This window comes from Ictidomys tridecemlineatus, chromosome 2 (genome assembly GCF_052094955.1).
Source record: "Ictidomys tridecemlineatus isolate mIctTri1 chromosome 2, mIctTri1.hap1, whole genome shotgun sequence".
Classification (NCBI taxonomy): Eukaryota; Metazoa; Chordata; class Mammalia; order Rodentia; family Sciuridae; genus Ictidomys; species Ictidomys tridecemlineatus.
Window position 1 is genome coordinate 177,467,415 of NC_135478.1, and position 25,670 is coordinate 177,493,084.

At 35.6% G+C, this 25,670-nt stretch overlaps 1 protein-coding gene across 1 annotated transcript in view; it reads right to left on the minus strand.

The window, feature by feature from the left end:
• Positions 1 to 25,670, minus strand: part of Cog5 (component of oligomeric golgi complex 5) — a 300,246-nt gene that overhangs the window by 11,413 nt on the left and 263,163 nt on the right. The window contains exons 17-19 of the mRNA XM_005319450.5: positions 19,451 to 19,554; positions 12,474 to 12,711; positions 6,691 to 6,767 (exon numbers count right to left, since the gene is read on the minus strand). Coding sequence (XP_005319507.2) covers positions 6,691 to 6,767; positions 12,474 to 12,711; positions 19,451 to 19,554 — 419 coding nt within the window. The remainder of the gene's footprint in view (positions 1 to 6,690; positions 6,768 to 12,473; positions 12,712 to 19,450; positions 19,555 to 25,670) is intronic.

Here is a 25,670-nt window from a genome sequence, read left to right on the forward strand (position 1 = left end):
AACATCTAACGTAGACATTTTATTCCTGGTGTTGGTTTTAAGAGGCTGAAAGAATACAACTCGCACCCACCCTTCTCCCTGAATCCAGATAGGATTTTAAAACCATCAAGTTAAAAAATAAATCATCATTTGAAGTGCTTTATGAAGTAAAAGAAAATTACGGTAATCTAAAAAGCAGTTATCCCAAATGCCACGATATCATTCTTAGAAAATAATATTCTAATTATAGCATCACTATCAAGTGCCGCAGTCTGGCTGGGCACAATTCAGGAGCCACTTGTCAAAAGAAACTAACTTTATTTTTAGAACTACACACCTCAAACAAAACAGCTCCTGAGGAAAAAAACCCTCAGAGCCCAACTGCCACCACCGGCTTCCCACAAGCCTCTCACCCCAACACCAGCTTCTCCACCTCCCCCAATCCTCCTGCTCTTGAGGCCGATTGGCTGGGTCATGTGGGCGGAGCCAAAGAAGTCCCCCAATGAGCAGCTCGTGGTCTGAAAGGGCAGGGAAACAGCCCAATGAGCATCACCGCAGAGGAGCCAATCAGCTAGATGTTGCTGGGGCTGCTGTGAGCCAATCATCAGCCGGCAGCTGGAAGTTTGCTGGGGCCCCTTTGGCTGTGGCTCTCAACAATCAAGGTTAAATTTTATAGTCAGAAAGTAGTATTAATTAAGTAGAGTATTAGGTCCCTTAGAAAAACTGTATTTCTGTCAGGAAAATTCACATTTAAGTGACTGATAACTGTGTAGTCATCAGTTTTCTGACAGTTGGTTAAGGTCAATCATAAAGTGAAGTAAGACAAAAGTCCTGCTACTCCTACATCCACATCCACAACACCCAACATCACCGGTGGCCCCTTTCATACTACCTGCCATGCTTTCATAACTTCTTGGTGAGGGGCCCAATAAAGCAATAAAACCACTGAACATGTGCATTGAGCTCTATGAATAGTACAGAAGTGGAAAGGTAGGGGAAGGAAACATGATTCCACTTGGGGGACAGTTGGCCATCTTCTCTCCATAGAACACAAACTTTAGGGAGGCCTGGTTTGGGACTTGAGGGGCTTTGTGGACCCTAGGAGAGAATGATATAGACTAATGCTTTGGGGTAAACAAGGACTTGATGCACAGAGGTGAGAATGGTTCCTTTTTTGGAGTCTCGTTCTCTATCCCAGCAGACCAGAAAGAAAGGTTTTTAGACAGATGCTCTCTAGCAATAAAAAACACACTTGACTGAACATTCCTGTGCACTTTCCTGGAGTTTGCATGTGGTAGTGAAGAGTGAGATGAGGCATCTCAGCAGCAGGAATTGCCATAGATTCTCTTAAAATTTTTTCCACATTTTCCTAGTTGATTATAAACTTTCAAATGTTGTTCCATGACAAATGCAAGTGAAAACAAATGGAAATTTCTGGAATAAAATGTAAGGTCACAAACACAGGTTTGAAATCAGGCAGTTTTAAGCCTGAAATGGGACTTTGGGATACTCCTGCTTTTTGGCTGTGCAGTGCTGGCTACTTCCCCATCTTAAGTTTCAACTGCCTCAACTGCTCCTGATTCATAAATACAATGAGGATACACAAGGAATATCAGCAAAACACCCAGTATAGGCTTGGCATATAGTCAATAATTAAATTATGGTTGTGAGAAATAATAAACATGATAATAAACTCAATATTCACCCCTTCATGTTTAGCTAAGCACCCCTGCACTATAAAAGCAGCAGCAGAGGATAACGAAAACAACCTAAATCTGAGGTGGTATCTGAGCTGAAATCTAAAACATGGAATTAGGAATCCAGAAACCTCAGGGCAGTGGTTATTTCAGATTATAGATTAAGGGGTCCATATACACAAGTGGAAAAAAAGAACAGACCATTAAAAAGATGGCCTTTTTTTCCAGTTCTATCAAAATTCAAACACAGAGGTCTGGAATTTCAAGGAGCATCTGTATCATCGACACAAACTGTAGACCTGGAAAACCCTCACCTCTCCTACAATGAAAAGCAAATGACATGAACACCCCCATCTGGTTACTAATCAGGTTACTGGCTTCTTTTTTCTACTGCTCTTCATGTTAAAAGCTCCATGTTTTCTTTCTTTCTTTTTTTTTTTTTTGTACTGGGCACTGAACTCAGGGGCACCAGACCACTGAGCCACATCCCCAACCCTATTTTGTATTTTATCTAGAGAAAGGATCTCACTGAGTTGCTTAGTACCTTGCTTTTGCTGAGGCTGGTTTGAACTCGTGATTCTGCAGTCTCAGCTTCTTGAGCTGCTGGGATTACAGGAGTGTGCCACCGTGCCCAGCTAAAAGCTCTATCTTAACAGAGCCCCTGTCCTGACAATTTTCGTCACTCTGTCATTAACCTGGATGATAATGAGGCTTTTAGCTTAGCAGGCTGTGGACATCTTCAGGACAAATTGCCCCTTCAGGAGCAAAGGTGGTAGGGCCTGCCTGAAGGCAGAATCTGTGTCTCTAAGCTGGTGAAGGACACTTGGACTTATGTGTCTTCAGCATCACACAGATCTGCACTGACAATGTCAAAGGTCAGAGCTTTAAGGCTTGTGGACAGGGTGAATGAAGGTACCAGTCACATGACATCTGCTCAATGATCATCATGCTGTAGACAGATAACAAGGAGGCAATCTCTGCAGCTCTGACTTGGGTATCTTGTGTAGAATACAAATTACCCAAAGGCAAATCACTAATGTCAGCACTTTTCTGAGGCAGCATTCTGTCCTTAGTATGAAAAGGTTCTTGTTGCCTGAGGAACTCTAATGTAAACTAACAAAATATAAATATATACAATAAATTTGCCAGCTTAATTAAAAAGTCCACTGATATTACAGTCAAAAACAGAGGGCCCTGAGGTAAATAGCTGCATGGTGAAGGAAGGAAGCCTGTTAAGGAGTATGTGTGGGGTACAGCTGGAGGCAGGTGCTGTGGCCAGCACACCTCCCTCCTCTGCAGAAGCCCCTTGCCTTCCCTCGCAGCCACTGCATCTAATTCAGACTGAGGTCTTCTGTGTTCCCATAACATGCTGGGTTTTGCTGTTTGGCTTGCCCTAGCGTTATTGGGTAATGATTTAGTATATTTTATATTATTCTTAAGTCCCTTTGTTATTTTTAAATGGTAGAAACAATGGAAGAAGAATTTCAAAATAAAATGTGTCAACTTTTCTGAATACAAAAAGTAAAACAACCGAGGCAGAAAATTTGAGAAATAAAGAAAAATCACTAATGACAATCTTACTATCCAAAGATAATATTTTGATATTTTATTCCTTTTGGCTTTTATTCTCCATACAATATACACTATTATTTAAAATATAGTAGGGATCATATCACATATCACACTTAGTACTCTGTTTTTCATTTAGTGATGCATTAGAGGTTATTTTCATATTACTGATATTAAAAGATAAACATAATTGTTAATTGCTGCATATATCTGATCTTATTAATGGTACATATTTTATTTAGTCAATCTCCTACTGTCTTCCATGAAATTGTTTTTGGTGTCATTCAAGCCTTTGACAGGGATTCATGAATGAGAGCCAAAGTGTAATATGCATGTGGTCAGTGGATGATGCCTATGCCTCCTCCATAGCCCACAGAATCGATGGAAGAAAAGCACTAATTAATAAGAGAGGGCTCTTCCACTGCACTACTTAGGACTAATTTTGGAAGAGTTAGATCTCTAATAAGTTTTTTGTGGATATGCAGAATAGAGGCTTAATTAGATTAATTAGATTATTAGAATAAAGGGTGTTCTGTACTGATTTCCTCCTTTCTGAAAGGGATCTGGTAGACCCTACACGTGGGTAAGCTTTCCCAAGTCAATTCTCTTCTAAAGGCAACTCAGAAAATCTGGTAGAGCCACAGCTTGCCCAATGACAACACAAGGTAGGGATATATGTCCACAGCTTTCTTCTTCTCAAGCAATGGGACTACTTAACTTATTCTTTATAGTGTAAGGGCTCTTTGAACACCCTAATAAACTATGCTTTCACTTTTTCTCGATCAAGTTGATAAAATAGTTGTCCCAGTCCCATTAAATAACTGAGAAAGTGCTAGGAGCAATTCAGTAGATTTCTGCAGATTCAATAGGTCTGCAGGAATATTTTGGTACAGACTAATCTTTGTAGAAATTTTTCAATTAATTCAAGTTATGGAAGATACTCCACAGGTAGGATACAATTATCTTTGTGTTCCTGAGTCTTTAGGATCCAAAGGGCTACCTGCAGGGGAAATGCAGAGGTACTATAATCCCAGGATAAATGGGCATGCATCTTCATAGTCTACAGAAAGAAAAAAAAAATTCTGTTCCCTGTCAGTAGAAGAATTACAGTTCAAGAATTAAGGGCCCTATGAAAAAGTTTAGTAACTCCTAGATGAAAACCATTAGTGAGCCATGAAACTAATTTTGTGAGTTAAAATAATCAAATGAAAAAGAAAGGTCAGAGAATATTGAAAAATGAAGCAAGGGCAATTACTGGTTCATGAAAACATACATGTGGGTATGCACATGTATGTACAATAGGTCTGAGTGTGTTTGCAGGTTTATATGTGAGTATATGCCAAATTACAATTTAAAAAAGCTTCTTACATGAGTAATGGTCACAAGTTTGAAACCCATCTAGACTGATCATTACTTCAGGAAAAAGTAGATATAAAAAATGGACAACTTTTAAATTTATACATTGATCAATGAATAATTTTTTATTCCATAAATAGGTACTAGAAGATGTCACCCAAACTTGAAGAATTTAAGAATCATTTCTCTTGTGTAAGAGTTGAGAGAGTTGATAGAAAAATTAATACTCTTTTAATATCCACACATGAAATAAACAACTAAACATAGGATTATAAAAAATAATAGCCTAACCTTAATACAGCAAAAAATCAACAGCTTTTTCATACTTTTTTCAATAACTACTTGGCTAATATGTTAATCATACTTCTAGTATATTAACCAACTCAGCCAGGGCAACATTTTATTACCCAGCTGGGATTGCTGTGTTACCATCTTACTCAAAGTAAATGACTTCACAGGAATTTTATTTTATTTTGTTAAATTTCTGTTTTAGATGTTGATGGACCTTTATTTTATTTATATGTGGTGCTGAGAACTGAACCCAGTGCCTCACACATGCTAGGCAAGCACTCTACCATTGAGCTACAACCCCAGTCCCCACAGGAGTTTTATTAAAGTTACTTTTATGGTACAGATGACTGATGGAGTGGTAACCTTGGGACCTCATGATCTTTTAACTCACCCATATTTATAGTGCAGAACTCTGTAACTTCAACAAAACAATTTAAATATTTTTTATAAAAATCTGAGCTGATCAAAAGAAGATATATAAAAATATTTGCTATCTGACTTCAAGTTTTCCTGACTTCAAGTTGTCTACCTCTGTACAGATGGGCAGTGATTTCTTCATTGAGGGAAAAGTAAAATTCAGGCTTGTGTTGACATTTAAAAAAAAGTATCTCTGTCAATTACCAACAGGTAAAGTGAAGCATCAGGTTTCCCTCTTGATCAACAATCTTGAATTCCTGTATTTCTTACATTACGCTTGAATTTTCTACTGTAATATTTTGATGACATAAGAGAACAAAGAGATCATTTAAAGGAAACACTACTTTTTGATTAGTCTCCAATACTAAGTCAATCTTTAGAGAACGGCATGCTGCACTCTATTACCTTTATAAAACTATATTCAGAGATCATTGTGGTCTTAGATATAATGGTTAGTTTGTATCAAGGCTTCCCATGTAACATGCTGTGCTCACAAAATTATAAATATATATTACATTAATACTCTGAACCTTCAGAGTTGGTCAAATTTTTGAGTGTAAATATTTTCTGTATGTGCCATGATGTAAAAAACATTGGGAAATTACAAAAATAGCCATAAAAACAACATCTCCTCATCTTCTAAAATCTGCTATTGAAGACCTCAGTCATTAAGTTAGTCTGTTACATAAAATCTAAACTAATAAAAGCCTAAGTGATCAGCACCAAAAAGAGTTTTTTTTCCCTTTGAACTGGCATATTCTTAGATTATGACTATGAATTAACTTGTTTTTTTTTTAACTGGTTTCTAGGAAGCTTCCAAAGATTGGTGCTCACTATAATAACCTAAGTTATCCAGTACACTTATAGCCATTCCCTGCAGTCTATCACTGAGTTCAGTTCTCTTAATACTTCATTCAATAGTTTTGGTTATATCCATACCATGAAATATAATCTATAATCTTTTAAAAAGTAGACTGGATTAAAAGTAATAAATGAACAAATGAAAATTTCAAAAAGAGATGTCTATATTATTATGCACTGCCTGGCTTTACTACTAAATACATTTTTCAACAATAGGAAACAAAACCAAAACAAAACAATTAAAACAACCTACGAAGAGCATAAGAAAATTTGCCAGCTCAATCTTGTGAATTGTACCTCAAAAAGAAAAAACACACCCACTAACATATTAGTCATTTCATATAATTATATATGGGGTTCTGATTTGAACAAAACTTCTAAGATGATTCATATCAAATTGCAATTATTATAGGTCAAAAATGACTGAATGATGACAAATTTACATAGTTCAACCTGAATAAGAGGAAAGGATTTATTTGCTAATAGGATATGACTGTAGTAACAAAGAATTGGTTCTCACCTGAATGATCTCAGCATTCGATAGGACTTCCCTAAATCAGATACTCGTCTGCAAAATGGACCCACGGCCAACTCCATCTGGAATATTAAAAGATACTCCATAGCTTTTTATGTAGAATCCTTAGGTGAATTTGGGACATAGTTGAATCACACAAAGTTGTAGCTTGCAGTAAACTTAATTACCTGGACCATGAAGCCAGTTTTAAAAGACGATTAAAATTACTAAAAAGATAAGAACTTAGATAAATTTTACATTACTAAAGGGGTCCAAGACAAGATAATTCCTTCACACGAATAGAAAACCTTTTGGGTGTGTGTGGTTGTTATATAAGGGAAGAAAGTTAAGATCATTTTCTCCATTGAAATACTGGGAAAGAAAGTTTTCAAGACTGTGTGCCTATATTTTAAGTAGGTATGTCAAATCTTTTTTATAGTCAACAAAGAGAACTTTTATGAGTCAGTGTGGCCCAAGTCATTACAAGCTTTAACTCTAAAACTTTAGTCTATAGTACATCTGTGTCAGAATTCCAAAACTATAGGTTTTAGTAGCATGACTATTAACAACTTTCTTAACCTCTCTCAGTCTCAGGTCTCTCTTCTACAAAATGAGATAATACCAACTACTTAACAGAATTATGCAAATTAAACAGACAATTCCACAAAGGTCTGTGTGCGTGGCATCTGAGTGTATGTTAAATGTCAGCAATTATCACTATTTAAAACATTTTTCCTCTCTTAAATTATTGGTAATTCATCTGCTCCCTGACATAAAAATTTAGTAAATATTGCTTTCACTTCTCTTTATTTTCTTCCATTAAGTGGAAATTCTATTTATCACTACCTGGGCTATCTGTTCTTTATCTACCAAGTGCATATGCAAAGTTTTTGCAGATGTGACATTCAGGTGATAAACTGCTTCTTCCCTCTTGCTATAAATTTGTACCTTGGCAAAGAACAGTTTAGAAAATGGCTGAGAATAAGCTGTTCCCTGGTAGAACAGCATCTTTATTCAAGAAACACATGGAAGAAAGTGAGCTCTCTGTTCTTCTGGTCATTCTTATGAAAAACTGTTCAAAATCTTCTTGCTATTTGTAATCAATCATTCCTTTGAGAAGCATGTTTGACTCCCTATTAATTGCTAGGTACTGAGCTACACATAGGAATAAAATGATGAATTTAATGAGATTATTTGCCTTAAGGAACTTTCAAATTTTGTGAAAAAGGTGATATTAAATTATTCAAACAATATAATGACCATTTAATAAAATCAAAAGAAAGGTGGGTGTATGTAGGCACAAAACACACACACATACACAGTCTTATGATTCTATTGAATAATCACTGTTTGAATATATATATATAGATAGATAGATAGATAGATATAAATATACATGTGCACAAACCATTATTTTAGGCTAAATTAAAGTGGTGGGTCAAAATATATAAACTGAATGTCAAGGAGAATTGGAGGGCAGTTTGACTGGAGATGAACAGTGGCCAAGTTAATTTCTCTGTTACCGTATAAAAGTCATGGAGTATACATTGTATACTCCATGTATACAATGTATATTGTACATGGTTGGAAAACTCTAAAATACAAAAAAAAAAAAAAAAAAGTGAAAAAAAGAAAAATATAAGGAAGAAAAAGCCAGAATTCTTGCTTCTTGTCAAAAACACAAAACAGAATAGATGTGAGCCAGCATTCTTGAATTTACTTGTTTCCTTCAGAATCCATCATTTACTTTACTATGAGGACAAATTAAAAAAAAAAGATCATTATTTATCTTTGATTTGCTAATTCCATTCATAAACCTGTGTGTGTGTGTGTGTGTGTGAGAAAAGCTTTTTTTTTTTTTTTTTTTTAAAGGACAGGCTATGTGATTTATTTTTCATGAAATACTTGGTCATTTTTTCCCCCCAATTACCCTAGTGGGTCACTGTCTTCAAAGATCAAACCAGTCAATCTTTGGCCTAGCCCTTGAGCAGGACTAAATGTTAAAACAATTAAATGGCTAAGAAAAAGTTACTATATGAGGAAAATATGACCTCAAATGGCTGTGAAGTCTATGATGATATAGAAGATCTCTATGTCATAGGACAATTTCAAAATGTTACATGTTTAAAATACATTTTGCATTCATAAAAGGCCTCAAGAATACTGAAAATCATTTTCTTCTGCCAGAATTTCATTAAACAAGTTCCATTAAATAAAGGCCATGTTTAAAAGGGCAAGAGTGTTCATTTTAGAGGAGGTGACTCTGCAATTAGCTATGGAAACAAAAATGGCATGTACAACTGCTACTCTCTAGCCCTCCTATTCGGGAGGAATGAGAGTCAGCTGCAGGTAGATGAACTAATTACTAGCTGTTCCTTATCCACCACAGACATTTGGTTAACCACAGGGCATCTCTGGATACTCCTAGAGCTCTCCTGCCCTGACACTGTTCATGAGAAGAAAAGGCAATAGGAATTAGAACAGACATTAGAATTTAGAGCATCTTTGTTTTCTTTTCTCAATTTATATTTTTGGGAAAAGTGAGAGAGATAAAAATGTATATATACTTAAAGGGCACCAGAAGACTATAAATAGAAACTGCTAGGAATACCACTAAATAATTTAATGCTAACTTCAATGGATGTCCTCTCCCTCAGGGAAGAAAAGAACAGTGGAGGGGGACTGTGTGCTTCAGAGGGCACTGTGGGCAAGTCTACAAAGATTCGGAATCAGCAGAGCCCCAGGGCCTTGGAGAAGCTTAATGCTTTCAGAACTGCTGTGTGATTAGTGTAGACACAGAGACCATGTGGTCACAGCAGGGAATTAATTACCTGTAGGAAGCCACCTCATGCCCATGACCTGGATTCCTAAGGGGGTGATATGCTGTGTACTTCCCTCACCATGAGCCCTCCAGATGGCACCCTCCAACTACTTTCTCTTTTCCGCATTGGTGCCAGTAAGAGGTTAGGATTCTTTAAAAAGTCCTCAAATATATCAATATTTGTCTTTGCTATAGGACATTATGCCAAATACCTGCATTCCCAAACCCACTTTACCAGGCCCTTCTTAAGCTCTTTCTGTTATTTATGCTAGAATACCAGGCACTTTTATCACAAGAACACTTTTCAAACCCACAGAGTATTTGTGTATTCTTGATTCTAGTGACCTCAGTGGCTTTGTTTAATTTTGAATACAAATTGATAGAACTTTCAATAACGAGGGTGTTAAAAGGGTTTCTAGTAGACAGTTGATGCTTGTCATGAATATAAATGTTGGGGTAATGCTATTTAAGTCTTTTGACTAAGCCTGGAAAAAAAAAAACTTCCAATTATGCACAATTCAGAAAAATGAGGTACAACACATAATTATGTGGTGGCAAGAAAACAAACCAATGAAATGAAAACCCCAAATTCAAAATTTAATTTTTAAAAAAAGTGGGAATGGGGATCATAAAATCATCCCCCTTGTTGGACAACATTTGCCAAAGCTACTAGTCCTAAGTATGATTATATATAATGGTGCTTCAACCTGACTTTTCAGTCTGTGCCCATGATCCATAGGACTGGAGCCATGCCCAAGGAAAGTGTTGGGACATTTCGAAATTGGGATACATTGTATAGCAGTGAGTTAAGGCATCTGCCTCTCAATACTATACAGACTGAGGCAACCAAAGGCCACTGAGGGGTTGGAAAGCAGACTCACTGAGCAAATGCCGTATAAGTAGATGCCTTTTCTACATTTAAGAAACAGAGAGTAGAGCCTTTGAACATAAATTAGTAATAATCAGTGATGAATTTCATTTATTGTCATGGAAGGGAAAAATCTGGTTTACTGAGTAACGTGTCTTAAGGAAAAATAAATGCAAATAAAATTCTGAATAATGCAATTTGGGCTAGAAGCAGCTCACTCCTGCCACAAAGGACCCTACACTTTGAGCAGGAACCAGTTGCAGTGGTAAGGTTTCAAGGACAACAGTTCCCATCCTTCAAGACTCATAAAGAAACATACCATTAAAATAAACCCCCCAAACAACAAGCCTCTCTCCAACAGCCTTCTCATTTTGGCCATCTCCTGCTCGGCTGCCACTCTAATTGGACTTGAAGTGCTGCCTCCAGGAAAGTGACTCAAGAACCAGCTGGAGCAGAATGCAAATAAGCTGGTGGGAGAGGGAGCCCCAGGGAGGGAAGAGGACAGGAAAAGTAAAACAAAATTGAGGAAAAGGGAAAAGGAGACCTGAGTACAGCTATGTTTTAACAAAAAAGAGCAGGCAGGCCGAGGACATCAATGTGTTTTCATTTCAATAAGCAGCCTATAAACCCAGTAAGAGAAAAGTTCATAATAATTCTCTTTAAACCGAGTTTACTGGTAAAACAAAGCAAAATGTACAGATGCCCAAAAATGAAACTGACAAAAATAAACAAGGTTAAAAAAAGCCTTTTAATGGGAACATTTGATTAATTTATTTTCATATGTGGCTACTAAAGGCACATTTCCCAAAGGAAGCTTTTTTTTGTGTGTGTGTGTGGTCTAGTAGACACAGAATTATCATTTGGCGATGAAAATGACTAATAGCTGGATCAATTATTAGGTAAAAAGCCTGCTTCTTGAAATCTGAAGCGGGTTTGTGTTACCTCTTCATCTTTTACATTCTGTCTGGTCTGAGGGAGCAACTGACAGCCATCACCTAACATAAACGGTCAGGCTAGATTCTTTCCACCATGCAAGAGTAATGAACCAAGACACATTCCCAGATACAGGCAAGAATAAATATCGACATTAACCTTTTATCTTTATAAGCAGGGAGGATCTGGCAAATCACTATGAAGTCTCAATTTGAATAACTAGATTAGGAAAGTTAATAGCTTTGAAAGATTTAAAAAATGATTTCACTCTCATCATGCTATACAAAGAATCATCATCTTTGTTTCTGAATCTTTTAATAAAAGTATATATTTGGGGTATTTCTTCTTTGCCTCTCCTAAGTACTGAAAGGTTTTTAAAATCTATGTAAATAATCCTTTCCATTAGAGCTAATTATGTTTCTGCTATTTTAGTTTCATTTTATCTCACAAACATCAGATGTCAAGGCTAGCCATTACTAAGAAAGGTACTCAATTTAAAAGAGAGGAAGACCAAACAATCAGACTCCATATCTACCTGGTTCACTGTACATCTCAATGAATCAGAAACACCATGATGAAGTGCTGAGCTGGCCTCTAGAGTTCTTTCTATTCTCATGACGAGCAGCCCCTTTCCATTATTTGAAAGGGTATTTCACAGCTCATATCACTTTTAAAATCAATCAATTACTCTTATCAGTATTGACCTATTAGGATGTTAAAACAATGAGAAAGCCCCATTTTACACAAAAAAATTGGAAATGCTATTTTATTATGGAATGAGTTACTTTACCTTAACCTTGAAAGATCAAAGATAAGGGATAATTATTTCATTAAATACAAACAACAAAATATAAAAATATTTTTAAACTTTTTCATTTAATCAATTAGTTTAAAGTGGATTTATTTTTCTTCATGCTGTAACTTTCTTTTTTTTAAAATATTTTTTTAAGTTGTTGATAGACCTTTATTTTATTTATTTATATGCGGTGCTGAGAACCAAACCCAGGGCCTCAAACATGCCATGCAAAAGTGCGATACTGCTGAGCCCCAGCCCCAGCCTTCTTTACGCTATAACTTTTTAAAAACCACGATTAATAGCTCCTTACTGACTAATATTGAGACTAAAACATCTTCTCCCTTTGTATCTTAAGTTATGTATCAATTTACCTGTGCAAAATCAGCAGCAAGTCGCATTTTCCCACCTTCACCAAGAGGTCTTATGAGACTGGCATTGCGGATAAACAGTTCAATCGCTCTTTGGGCAATAGCTTCAGTGTTGTCAAAGACAAAATCCAAGCAATCAAAGTGTTTAAAGTAATCACTCATAACTCTAGTAATGAAACCTTGTAGTTCCTTCATGTACAAAGAACAAGGAACATCAGGTTTTCCTGAGCTGGATAATGACCTGTAAAATAATAAAACACAACCATTTTCAGCACCAATACACTAAACTGCATTCCTTGATTTCCCCACTTTTGGCAGCTATTTCAAGTCAGCACAATTTTCCCCCTTAATGGTAAAAGGCATGTATTTTTTTGCTAAGTGTAAAAGATCATAGAACAATATTTAAATTATATTCTAAAGAGCTGGGGTTATATAGCACAATGGTAAAGCACTTGCCTCGCAGGCATGAGGCTGTGGGTTTGATCCTCAGCACCACATTAAAAAACAAACAAACAAATAAAAATAAAGATATTGTGTCCATCTACAAATTTAAAAAATTATATTCTAAAGAATGTGTTTAGATGCTAGAAGGACTATTGAAGGAATTTTAGAATCCATTTACCTAAAAGATCATTAAAAATGAAGAAGACAGCCATCTTTCTTAGATGAATCACACAGGGCCATTCTTAGTCTCTGGCTTCACAAGGACCCTCCCAGTCTCACAATTCTCCACCCATGCCCATGTTTTGCCTGGTAAGTGAATGCATCAATAATGAATCCTGAAATAGCATTTTACACGTTGCAATGGCAGAAAACACTGTCCTCTCTAAACAAATGCTTGGCAATCGTATCTCTGCTCTTGCGCTATTTAATCAGATCAGTCCAACAGCAGAATTCTGACTGCGGAACTGGTTATGTAACAATACACATGGTATGCAATTTCTTCCTCCAGATGATGAGGCTTGGAAAGGCTTTAATTTGGATCAACAGACGATGCCAGCTGATGCTCCATGATATACTATTTATAACTTATAAATGTTTACAACTGTCCTTTAAAGAATATATTAAAAGAATATGAAATATAGGAGAAAAGAATTATATCAAAATTAAAAATCACCTGATACTGGCTAATAGATGAGATCACTGGCTATATATGATTTTTCAAAATGCAAGTTAAGTGTTTCCATATTCTGAGAATAACATAAAAAAATTGGTGATGAATTAGAGATGAAAAACAGATATTTTATTCTTCTGTATGTGAATAACCAGTGTTCCCAATACTCTTTCTTGAAGATACTATTTATTTCTCATTGTGCATTCTTGGCACTTTGGTTAAAAAATCAGTTGGCCCTCAGTGTGTGGGTTCATTTCTGGGCCCTTTATTCTGTCCCATTGTGTCTATTTTTATAACAGTACCATTCTGTTTCAATAGCTTTAAAATGCAGCATGACATTAGGAAGTATGATGGTTCTGGTTTTGTTTTGTTAAAGACGGCTCTGACTATTTAGGACTATCATTCCATATGAATTTTAGAATATTTTCATTTCTGTGAAAAATGACATTGGAATTCTGATAGGGATTGCAGTGAACCTGTACATTGCTTTGAGTAGTACTAATATTTTAATAATATTAATTCTTTAAACCCATCAACACAGAATGTTTTCATTTATTGTGTCTTCTTCAATTGCAGAATACAGATCTTTCAAATTTTTGCTTAAATTAACTCCTTAGTTTTTTTGTTTGTTTTTATTTTTGGTAGCTATTGAGAATGTAATTTTCTTTCTTTGTTTTTGTGGAGAGCTCCTTGTTAGTGTATAGAAATGCTCCTTTTTTTTTTTTCTTAATTCTTACTTTGTAACCTGCAACTTTACTATATTTGTTTATTAGGTCTACAAGTTTTTTGATGGAGCCTCTATAGTTTTCTGCATTTAAGATGATACCATCAGTTAACAGTGACAATTTGAATTACTTCTTTTCCTACTTGGTTGTCTTCTTTTTCTTTTTCTTGACTAAGCTCCAGCTAGGAACTCCAGTACTAAACTGAATATTAGTGGTGAGAGTGGACATCCTTATCTTGTTCTTGATATAAAGAAAAAGCTTTTAGCTTTTTACTATCAAGTCTGCTACTAGCTGTAGGCTTGTAACACATGGTCTTTAGTGCTGAGGTACATTCTTTTTATTGCTAATTTATTAAGAGAGTTTTTATCATGAAAGGATGTTCATTTTTGACAAATCATATGACTTTTGTCCTATATTCTATTGATGTGATATGTCACATTTATTGATTTGTATGTTAATACATCCTTGCATCTGAGGCATAAATGTCATTTAATTATGGTGAATAATCCTTTTAAAGTGCTGTTGAATTTGATTTATTAGTACTTTGTTGGGAATTTCTGCATCTATATTCATCAGGGATATTGGCCTATAATTTCCTTTTCTTGTACTGTCCTTGTCTGGCTTTGACATCAAGGTAATGCTGGCCTCATAAAAAGAGTTAGGAGTGAGGAATAAGAGGAGGAAGTGCCTGAACAGGGAGGAGAGCCAAGTTCCATTGTCAACGTGCCTGGTGAGTCTATTTTCCATAGGGATTTCCTGAGACTGCAGCAGGAGAACAAGGAACGTTTTGAGGCTCTCCGGAGACAGCAACTATTGCAGTAGCAACAGCTCTGGGAGCAGGAAGAGTACAAAAGGCAGCTGTTGGCAGAGAGGCAGAAACATATAGAGCAGCAGAAAGAACAGAGGCGGAGGCTAGAAAAGTTTTCCTTGATGGTTTTGGATGGTCCTACAAGGAAAAGTGGAGAATGCTGAGCTCACACAGAAAAGTTCATTCTGGAAATCCCACCAACTGTTCCTTTCTGTTCTTCATAGTCTCCATGTATTTGATGATGATCCCCGAGTCTCTCCTCTGGACCCACTCATAAATGTTTTGTTTACTCTGCATATGTCATCTAGATTAAAAATTCCCGCCAAATAATGATCTCCCTGCATGCAAAAGTTTTAACATTACTAATACTACTTTTTGTATTTAGAGCATTACCATGCCTTTGTCAATGGCTAATTTTTTTTTAATAAAAATTGTTTGTATGCTAACCTTTTCCCCAATCTAATAGTTACTTGTTTGTTTTTCAGGAGAAATTAAATCAATTTCATTGTTATTCTATCCCATATTTTTTTGTGTGACTTTTTTCTTTGAGTCAGATTTGGTACCCATCACCTATTCCTCCTTACATACATGATGGTTAGCCTGTTTTCCTCGTTGTTTATCTTAAGTTTAATAAAAAATATGGAAATGGTGTCCTAGAAAAAGCCTGATCAGCAAGCTAAGATAAGCTTACATTAGTTGTACTTGGGGTATGATTTTGAACCTATTACATGTATAACTAAATGTCATGTCTGCTGGTTTGTATGTCTTTATTTTGATCTCATGGAGACAGATTATTAAAAGAAAAAGAAAACTTAAAAAAAATAAAAAAAATAAAAAGAGTTATGAAGTATTCGCTCTCTAATTTTTTGGAAGAGTATGAGAAGGACTGGTATTAGTTCCTTTTTAAATGTTTGGTAGAATTCATCCATGAAGTAATTAGTTTCTAAGATTTTATTTGACAGGAGACTTTTTATTACTTATTCAATTTATTATTTGTTCATTATCATTCTTAGATTTTCTATTTCTTATTGTTGTATTGGGGATTGAACTCAGGGTCTCCCTAGGCAAATGACCTATCACCGAACTACACCCTCAGGCCCCTTCTTAACTTTATTTTGAAACAGCATCTCAATAAGTTTCCCTGGCTGGCCTAGAGCTTTCAATCCTCTTGCCTTAGCCTCCTGAGTAGTTATTATAGGCATGTGACACTGCACCTGGCTATTTCTTCTTGATTCAGAGGTTATATGAGCCTAGGAATCTCCCACCAACAGTCTATAGAGGTTCCGTTTTTCATACATCATTGCCATTATTTATTTCTTTAAAGAGGGAGGGAGGGGGGAGGAGAGAGAGAGAGAATGAATTTTTTAATATTTATTTTTTAGTTTTCGGTGGACACAACATCTTTATTTTATTTGTTTGTGGTGCTGAGGATCGAACTCAGTGCTTCATGCATGCCAGGAGAGCGCGCTACTGCTTGAGCCACATCCCCAGACCCATTGCCGTTATTTAATATTTGTGTTTTTACTAACAGCCATTAAGACATATGTGTCTTTTTCTAGATTATCAAATCTTTTGGGATTTAATTAATTGTTCACATAACTTCCTATGATCTTTTGTATTTCTCTGCTATGAGAGTTTTAGTTGTCTCCTCTCATTTCTGATTTTGAGAGCCTTCTTTTTTTCCCCTTAGTCTAGCTAAGGGCCTGTTGATTTTATCTTTATAAAAAAAAAATTCTTGGTTGTGTTGATTTTTCTTTTTATTTTTTATTTCATTTTATTTATTTTTTGGGGGGGAGCACTGGGGATTAAACTCAGGGGTACTTGACCACTGAGCCACATCCTCAGCTCTATTTTTATTTAGAGACAGGGTCTCACTGAGTTGCTAAGCACCTCATTTTATTTAGAGACAGGGTTTTACTGAGTTGCTGAGCACCTCATTTTTGCTGAGGCTGGCTTTGAACTCATGATCCTCCTGCCTCAGCCTCCTAGGTCCCTGGGATTACAGGTGTGTACCACCGTGCCTGGCTTGATTTTTTCTTTTTCAAGTCTCTATTCCATGTAATTTCTGTTCCAATGCTTATTTTCTTCCTTCTGTTAACTTAGGCTTGATTTATTCTTCTTTTCCTAGTTCCTTGAGGTGTAACATTAGGTTATTAATTCCTTTGCTGCATCTTGTATATTCTGGTATGTTGTGTTTCCATTTTCTTTTGTCTTAAAAAGATTTTTTGTTTTCCTTTTGATTTCCACTTTGACCCCTGGTTTATTCAAAGGCAGATTGTTTAATTTACACATATCTGTGAATATTTTCACTAATACTGATTTTTAGTTTCACAAAACTAGGATCAGAAAAGGTATTTCTTATGTCTTTGATCCTCTTAAACTTGTTCAGACCTGCTTTGTGAATAACATAGGATCTGTCCAGGAAGATTGGTCCATTTATGCTTGAGAAGAATTAGTTTTCTGTGGGTGTTGGATAGACTGTCCTATATGTCTACAAGATCTATTTGGTCTGAAGTATAGTTCAAGGCCACGGTTTCCTTATTCATTTTCTGTCTGAATTATATGTTCATTGTTGAAGGTGGGGTATTTAAGTCTCTTACTACTATTGTATTTTAATCTCTCTCTTCAGATCCTTTAGTATTTATTTTATATATTTAGGTACTCTGATATTGGGTTTATATATGTTTTAAATACTATATATACTTGATGAACTGACTCCTTTGTCAGTACATAATGGTCTTGCTTTATTTTATAGTTTTTTATTTAAAATCTACTTTGTCTGTTATAAATATAGCTACCCCTGCTCTTTTTTGGTTTCTATCCCTTCACTCTCAAGTTATGTGTGACCTTAAAGGTGACATGATTCTCCTATTTAGGTGACATAGAATTAATTGGTCTTTCATACCTTCTTCTTCTTCTTCCTTTTTTTTTTTTTTTGGTACTGAGGATTGAACCCAGAGGTACTCAACCACTGAGCTACATCCCCAGCCCTTTTTAATATTTTATATATTATTTAAATATTTTATATATTAAATATGAAAAAATTTAATATTTTATATATTAAAATATAAAAAAATTCTTGCTGAATTGCTAAGTGCCTTGCTAAGTTGCTAAGGCTGGCTTTGAACTCACAATCCTCCTGTGTTAGCCTCCCAAGCTGCTGGGATTACACGTGTGTGCCACTGTGCCTGGCTCAAATCTTCTTAAGCTAAATCTTCTATTCTGAAGGACTTTCTCAAGAGTTCTGGTTTAGTCAGTTGCAATTATTTCCTTGAGCAGTAGCAAATAAAATATTAAGAATTTCACACCCATGTGTCAATACAAGTAAAATACATATTATAAAGTCTCATTGTGGATTAGATGCTTGATTTAAATTTACTAGAATACAAACTTGCTTGGCTATTGCTAGAGGTTCTCCACTGATAAAATATAGTAATGAATTGTACAGAAGCTTAAGTATCTTTTTTGCTTGTTTTTGTTATGTTTGTGGTACTGGGGATTGAATCTAGGGGCACTCTTACTAGTGGTCATGTCCCTAGACCTTTTTAGTGTTTATGTTGAGGTGGTCTAAGTTACTGAAGCTGACCTTGAACTTATGATCCTCCTGACTGAGTCTCCAAAGTAGCTGGTTTCAAGTATGTACCACTTCACCCAGCTAAGCACCTTTGTAAAGATAGCTTATATACAGAAGTTGATGGTACAAGAATTAAACATATGCATAACTGAGAAGCAGCAGATTGTCATCTTTATGTGATGCCTTGTGTGTATGTTCTTCCCTCCTGAAAGGGGATCATCCGTCACTTCAAGGACCTAGGTTCCTCCTCTTCTAGCCTTCCTTCCTCCACTCAAACTGTAAATCTGGTAAGTGTCATTTTACATAAAATGTAACTAGAAAGTCTGAGGAAGGGAAATCAATCTTGAATGGGCTGGCAAGAACCTGCCCGCAAAGCTAAAGCAGGATTCAGATGAGCACAGTAGCACAGGGAGGACATTTTGTACAAGGAATATTATGGCTGGGCCAGGAGGTAATAAAGAGGCTGAAGTAGAGGGTATTTGTCAGAAGAAAGGAAAATGGCAAGAGTGAAAAGGGAAGGTGGTACAAACCACAAAAATCCTGAAGTGCCAAGTCAATCAGATAAACCCATCCTATTTTTCAACAGGAGGAGAGATATGAAAATAAGAAGAAAAATTTTAATCTGTTAATAATACAATGGAGGTTGGGAGCTAATAAAATTCTAAGAATGAGGCCTAGCTGGAAGGGGTGGAGGGAGTGAAAGAGGGGATGAAACCAAAGGCAGTAGCATCTAGTTAAATTTTTAATTAACAGTTTTACCCAGAAAAATCTTCTTGATGCATGGTGATGATTATGGCCTCTATTGCATCTCCCACAGAAGTCAGTAAAGGCTGCACTGCATTCCCCATAAGAGCATGAATTGTCTGAAAAGAGAAAAAAGAAAGAAGAGGCGAAATCAAAGAAATTAACACAAAGAAACTGAAATGTGAGAAACATTTTGACTAACAGTTTTCATATCCTATCGAATTTAGACTATACATAGTTTAACTCAACAGAAGTCTGCTCCTCTTCCTAATCCTGTCAGTAACAATTTTTAAAGCTTAAAATATGTGGAACATGGCACTGAAAAATTTCAACTCCTCCACTCTTCTCATTTTTTTTTTTTCAAAAGGCTGTGTGGGTAAATGAGCCCCTGGAGAAAGAAACACATGAAAGAAGGGAAAAATGGTTCCACTTATGAAGCAAAGAAAAAATGAACACTTTTTTTTCTCAAAAGAGGTAAAACCAAAAGTAATTCTTTAAAAACTGAAACATCATCATATGTTTTTAACCAGAATGACTATAATAAATACACTGGTAATTCTCACAGGGAAAAACACTTAGGCATTTCACAATTTGGTTTCTGCTGAGAGTTCTTTAGCAGTGATTCTCATCTGTGGGCAAATTTGCTTCCCCAAGGAACATTTGGATATGCTTGAAGACATTTTTGGTTGTCACAACCAGGAAGCGGAGAGAAATGTGCCATTAGCATCTAGTGGGAGAGGTCAGAGATATTGCTGAATATCCTACAGAGATCACAACAAAGAATTACCTTGCCTGAAATGTACATGTGGTGAAGGGTGAAAAACTTCCACAGAGAGGCATAATTGCTGGTTAATTAATGCAAGACCCCAGGCCTTAGTCTCTGTGTACTAAGTTAATTATGGGGTTTTGGTGAGGAAATACTGACTGGGACCTAGTAAACACTCAGTAAATAGAACATTGAAGTACACTTTACATGCTTTAATGATGATTGCATATACTGAAGTTAAATAAAGGCTCTGGCTCATATATACATATGATTGAAATCAATGAAAAAAAGTTTTTAAAAAAGTACTCTTCTTTATTAAGTTCCAAGTGGCATCTGTAGCTTTTTATCCCTGGTGAAAATTACAGGAGTGAGTGAAATACCGTTTGCTCTCAAGGATCTACAGTCTAGTAACCACATATAAAAAAAAAATTATAGTGATATAAACACTTAGTACTATGGGATCACAGAAGGACCTTCAACTTATGCTGACAAGATATGAAAAATAAAAAATGTTCTTTGAACTGAATTTCAAAGAAGGATAATACTGGTAGCTCATCTATTAAAAGGCATAGAAACCCAGAGAAAGCTGACGCTTTAGGCAAACTGCAAAGCAGTTAGTACACAGAGACTATCAGTGTCAACCTACTTACAGGAGAAAGAAGCAATAACAGAGGTTCTCTGAATAGGCTGCTCCGGAGTTAGGGATTCATCACAAAAGGATCAGGAGGTCAATAATGAGTTTTCAATGAAAAAATGTGGCTAAAGATTTTAATTTAGTAAAAAACACTTTAAGCAGTATCATAGATAAATGAGACTACAGACAGAACAGTTATGAGGCCACAGTAGTGAATGCTTGCAATAAGTGAGTAGTAGCAGGAATAGAGATGAGAAGACAACAGAACTTGGTAAATAGATCTGGAAGACAAGGAGTGAAAATATTAGAGAGTATACAATTTTTTCTTTAACTGTTCAGCAATATTATTAACTGAATGTGTAAATGCAGAAGCAGCAGAGAGAGAAAAAGATGAAGAGTTCAGTTTGGAACATAAATTTGAAGTGTCTATGGGAAATCTACATGAGCTGTCAGGTAGGTACTGAGATATTTAAATCTGTACTTTTTGATACATTTTGATTGGATTTGGTAGTCACTGGTTTTTAAGATGTGAGAGGGACCCAAACAAGTCAATGAGATGCTGCAGAGATTAAGGTCAAATTCCACTTTAAGGTCATGCAGAGGAAGAGGAGCACTTAAAGGATTACTTAGGGTAAAACATTTATTGAGTATATATATGCTTCATGTAAAATAATTTAACTTATAACTAAATTATTCCTGTATCAAAAATTATTAAAATGTCCAACTTATAGATGAGGAATCCAAAATAGATAGGAAAACTAAAGTCAAGCTAAGGAGATTATTAAGGCATAAGTGAGCAAGATTATCTAGCTATATCAGACTTTTTTGAGCTTCTGGTTACTATTATGCACCTGAGCAGAGATGAGAAGAGACCCTGGAGTATGGTAGAAATAAAAAGATGAAAAGATTTCAAGAAGGAAATCTATTTATGGTATGAAGGAGTGTCTAACTATAGATCCTTCTACAAATAACTACTGGAGAAAATGCCCAAAACAAATCAAAAACCTCCTGGAACGCTTTGGAGAAAAGAAAATGCAGGTAGTTTTAGAAAAGCATGGGATTGAGGCAAGCAACCAGTACAGAGTGAGTTCTCCATATTTTGTGGCTTTGTTCTTACAGTGACTACAGTCATGGTGGAGTAGGGCTGAGTGGCTAAAACATGGGGGGTGGGGACTCCACACTATTTTTTTAGCCAAAGGAACAGGGGAAGGAAATCTAGGTCAATCAGGGCTGCAGAAATCAGAGAAATCTTGAAAAGGAAAAAGCCAGGAGAAAAATGCCTGATTCTATGTTCAAACTTAGCACTTGTCTTTAGCTGACTCATCAACCATGTGTTCAGAGGGAACCAAATGTAGCTTGCAACTAAGATTTAAAGAAGTGAACTGAGATTTGAGCCCTGGCCAGCAACAGGTATGACAGTTTACAATTTGATTACAATCAAGTTTATTGCTAAAGTAAAAATCAGCAACACTCTTTTAGAAGAAATATTTTTTTAAAAAACCCTCTTAGTCTATACAACATAACATCCACAATTTCCAGAATATATCAATCAAAATTTACTACATATATAAAAAGATAGGATTTTTAAAAAAATCAATTCTCAAGGGGAAAAAAGACAATGAACAGATGCCAAACCTGACATGACCCAGACTCTAGATTGTCAGGCAAGAACTTCAGTGAGTTAAAAACAAACAAACAAACAAACAAAAAAAAACATGCTCACTGTAAGTAAGCAAAATAATAGAAAATTTCATTGATTAAAAATGTTTCATGAAAGATCCAAATGGGAATTTTCAACTATAAAATTGTACTCTCTGAAACACAAATGTACACTGAGAAGGCTTAACAGAAGAAATGAGATAATAGAAAAAAAAAGTCAATGAACCTAAAGATAGAATCAAAAGAAATCTGGAGAAAAAACAACTGAAAAATAATTAAACTTGTAAAGTAATTGCAGAAGGTCTAATATATTGAAAACTAGAGTCACATAAGGAGAGAGAAACTTGAGGCAGAAAAATTATTTGGAGGGAAAAAAGGGCCCCAGACTTCCCAAAATAATAAAAAGCATGAATTTGTAGATTTGAGAAAATCAGTAAATACCAAACAGAATGATGTTGAAGAGGACTATGCCTAAGCACATCATAAATAAAACCACTGAAAGTCAAAGAGAAAGGGGAGGGCTGGGAATATAGCTCAATTGGCAGAGTGCTTGCCTCACATGCACAAGGCCCTGGGTTCAATCCCCAGCATAACAGGAAAAAGAAAAAAAAAAAAAAAAAAAAAAAAAAACCTCGGCAGAGACAAAGGTGAAATCTTAAAACAAGGGGAGAAAAAGGAGCTGACAGAAAGGAGTTGACAGATCATAAACAAAACAATTTTAAGGACTGATGACTTCTCCTCTGAAAGCTCCAAAAAACAGTGGAACAACATATTAAAGGTGTTGAAAGAAAAAACAACTCTCAAACCTGTAAAAATATCCTCTGAAACTGAAAGTGAAATAAAAATATTTCTGCAAGAGAAAATAAAGGGGATCTGTTGGAAACAATAAAAACAAGTTGAAGAAAAGTGATACTAGAAAGAAACTTCAAATCTTTAAAAATGAATGCAGAGCATTAAGTAAATGTAAAATATAGATTATAAACATTTTTCCTTTCATATTAAAAATACATATAATTTTGCCAGTCTTGGGGTTTATGCCTATAATTTCAGCTACTTGGGAGGCTGTGGCAGGAGGATCACCAAGTTTGAGGCTTGCCTGGGCAATTTAGTGAGACCCTGTCTCAAAAAATAAAAAGAACTGGAAATATAGCTCAGAATTTGAGACCCCTGGGCTCATTCCCAGTATCATCAAACACACACACACACACACACACACACACACACACACCCACCCACCACCACCATCACCACCACCACCAATAATGTATAATTTTTAAAAGCAAAAATTACACTATGCCTTAATGGGTTTATAATGCACATAAATATAAATGTATTTCTATGATTTTTACATGACATAGTACAATAGTAACTCTAAAAAAATTGTAAAGAGTTAAGGGTGTATATGGTGATCCACAGAGGAAATACTAAATATAGAAAAATCATACAAAGAAGTATAAGTGAAACTTCAATAAATAAAAACAGAATTCTTTAAAAAAAAATCAGTCACCAAAAGAAGGAAGAAAAGGAGGAAAAGAGAGGGAGAAATTTAAAAAAAAAATGGAGAAAGAAAAAGCAAATAAAACTATAAAACTAAATAAAATCTTGTTGATAGTACTTTTATTGTGTTAATAGACTAAGTACAACAATTAAAGGGCAGAGATTATCAGAATAGACAAAAGAGGAAGGCCCAACTACATAGTGTCTATTAAGAGATGCACTTTAAAAATAAAAACACAGGGGCTCAATGAGAGAGCGCTTGCCTAGCACATTGTGAGGCCCTGGGTTCAAGCCTCAGCACCACATGAAAAAAATAAATAAAGATATTGTGCCCATCTACAACAGAAAGGAAGGAAGGAAGGAAGGAAGGAAGGAAGGAAGGAAGGAAGGAAGGAAGGAAGGAAGGAAGGAAGGAAGGAAGGAAGGAAGGACGAACTGAGCTACATATAGGTTCTGTCAGTGAAACAAGGAATGGAAAGCAGGTATCAAGGCCAAAAAGAAAGAAAGAAAACTTTCTCAATTTGCATAACATATAATGATTCACACAGAAAACTTTTTAGTTGGTTTCCCATTTAGGGAAATATTAAACTGGAAGAGAAGAGAGTATCTTGGGGAATGCCTTCATACCAAGGAAGGGAAGAAATAAGTAACTACCAAAGGAAATGGAAAAAGGAGAGGAGATTGTGTTTCATATACTCTTTGTAAAGCAGGAAAGTCTGTCACACATGTTTAAAAAAGATTTTCCTAAAATAGTCAAGATTACAAAAATATTGGAGCTTCAGCAATCTAGAAAATTCCTTCATATAGAATATCAAACCCACACAATAAGGAAGAAAGGAGACATTGCCATATATAAATTTAGCAATACAATCACTATTTGTACAAGATAATCTCAGTACAAAATGGATCACAATTACTTAGCCCAAGATATTTAAATGCCACATAAGAGTCATGGTAGTTATAATGAAATAAGTGTAAATGTATACTCAATTATAAATGACATCTTGTGACAGGTATAATGATGGATCTCAAGCCTAAAATAATATTTAATTTTGGATAAAATTTCAACAAGGCAAAGACTAGTATATGCATGTACATACATACACACACGTGTATGTGTGTATGTGAGTGTGTGTGTGTGTATGTTCTGATTTTACTACTTAATTTCTTGTTTTCCTATTTTAAGTAGTCTTTAGTCGCTGAGAAGTTTTTCCTATTTTAAGTAGTCTCTAGTCTGGGTGGGTTGGGGACTGGGATGGGAGCAGGGAGACCCTATTCTGATAGAAACATTTTCCAGTAAATAAAATAGTATATTTAAGCTGGGCACAGTGGCACATGCCTGTTATTCCAGAGGCTCAGGAGGCTGAGGCAGGAGGATCTCAAGTTCAAAGCCAGCCTTGACAAAAGTCAGGTACTAAGCAACTCAGTGAGACCTTGTCTTTAAATAAAATACAAAACAGGGCCGGGGATGTGGCTCAGTGGTCCAGTGTCCCTAAGTTCAACACCCAGTACCCCTACCCCCCAAAAAGTATGTTTAAGTCTTCTTTATAAAATAATATAAGTATACAGATTTTTGTTTCTTAAGAGTTAGTCTGTGCATCATAACATTCTATCCCTAATTTAAAATGATTTAATGTTTCCTACAATTTTATGAAATTTAAAGTTGCCTTTTTTTTCAA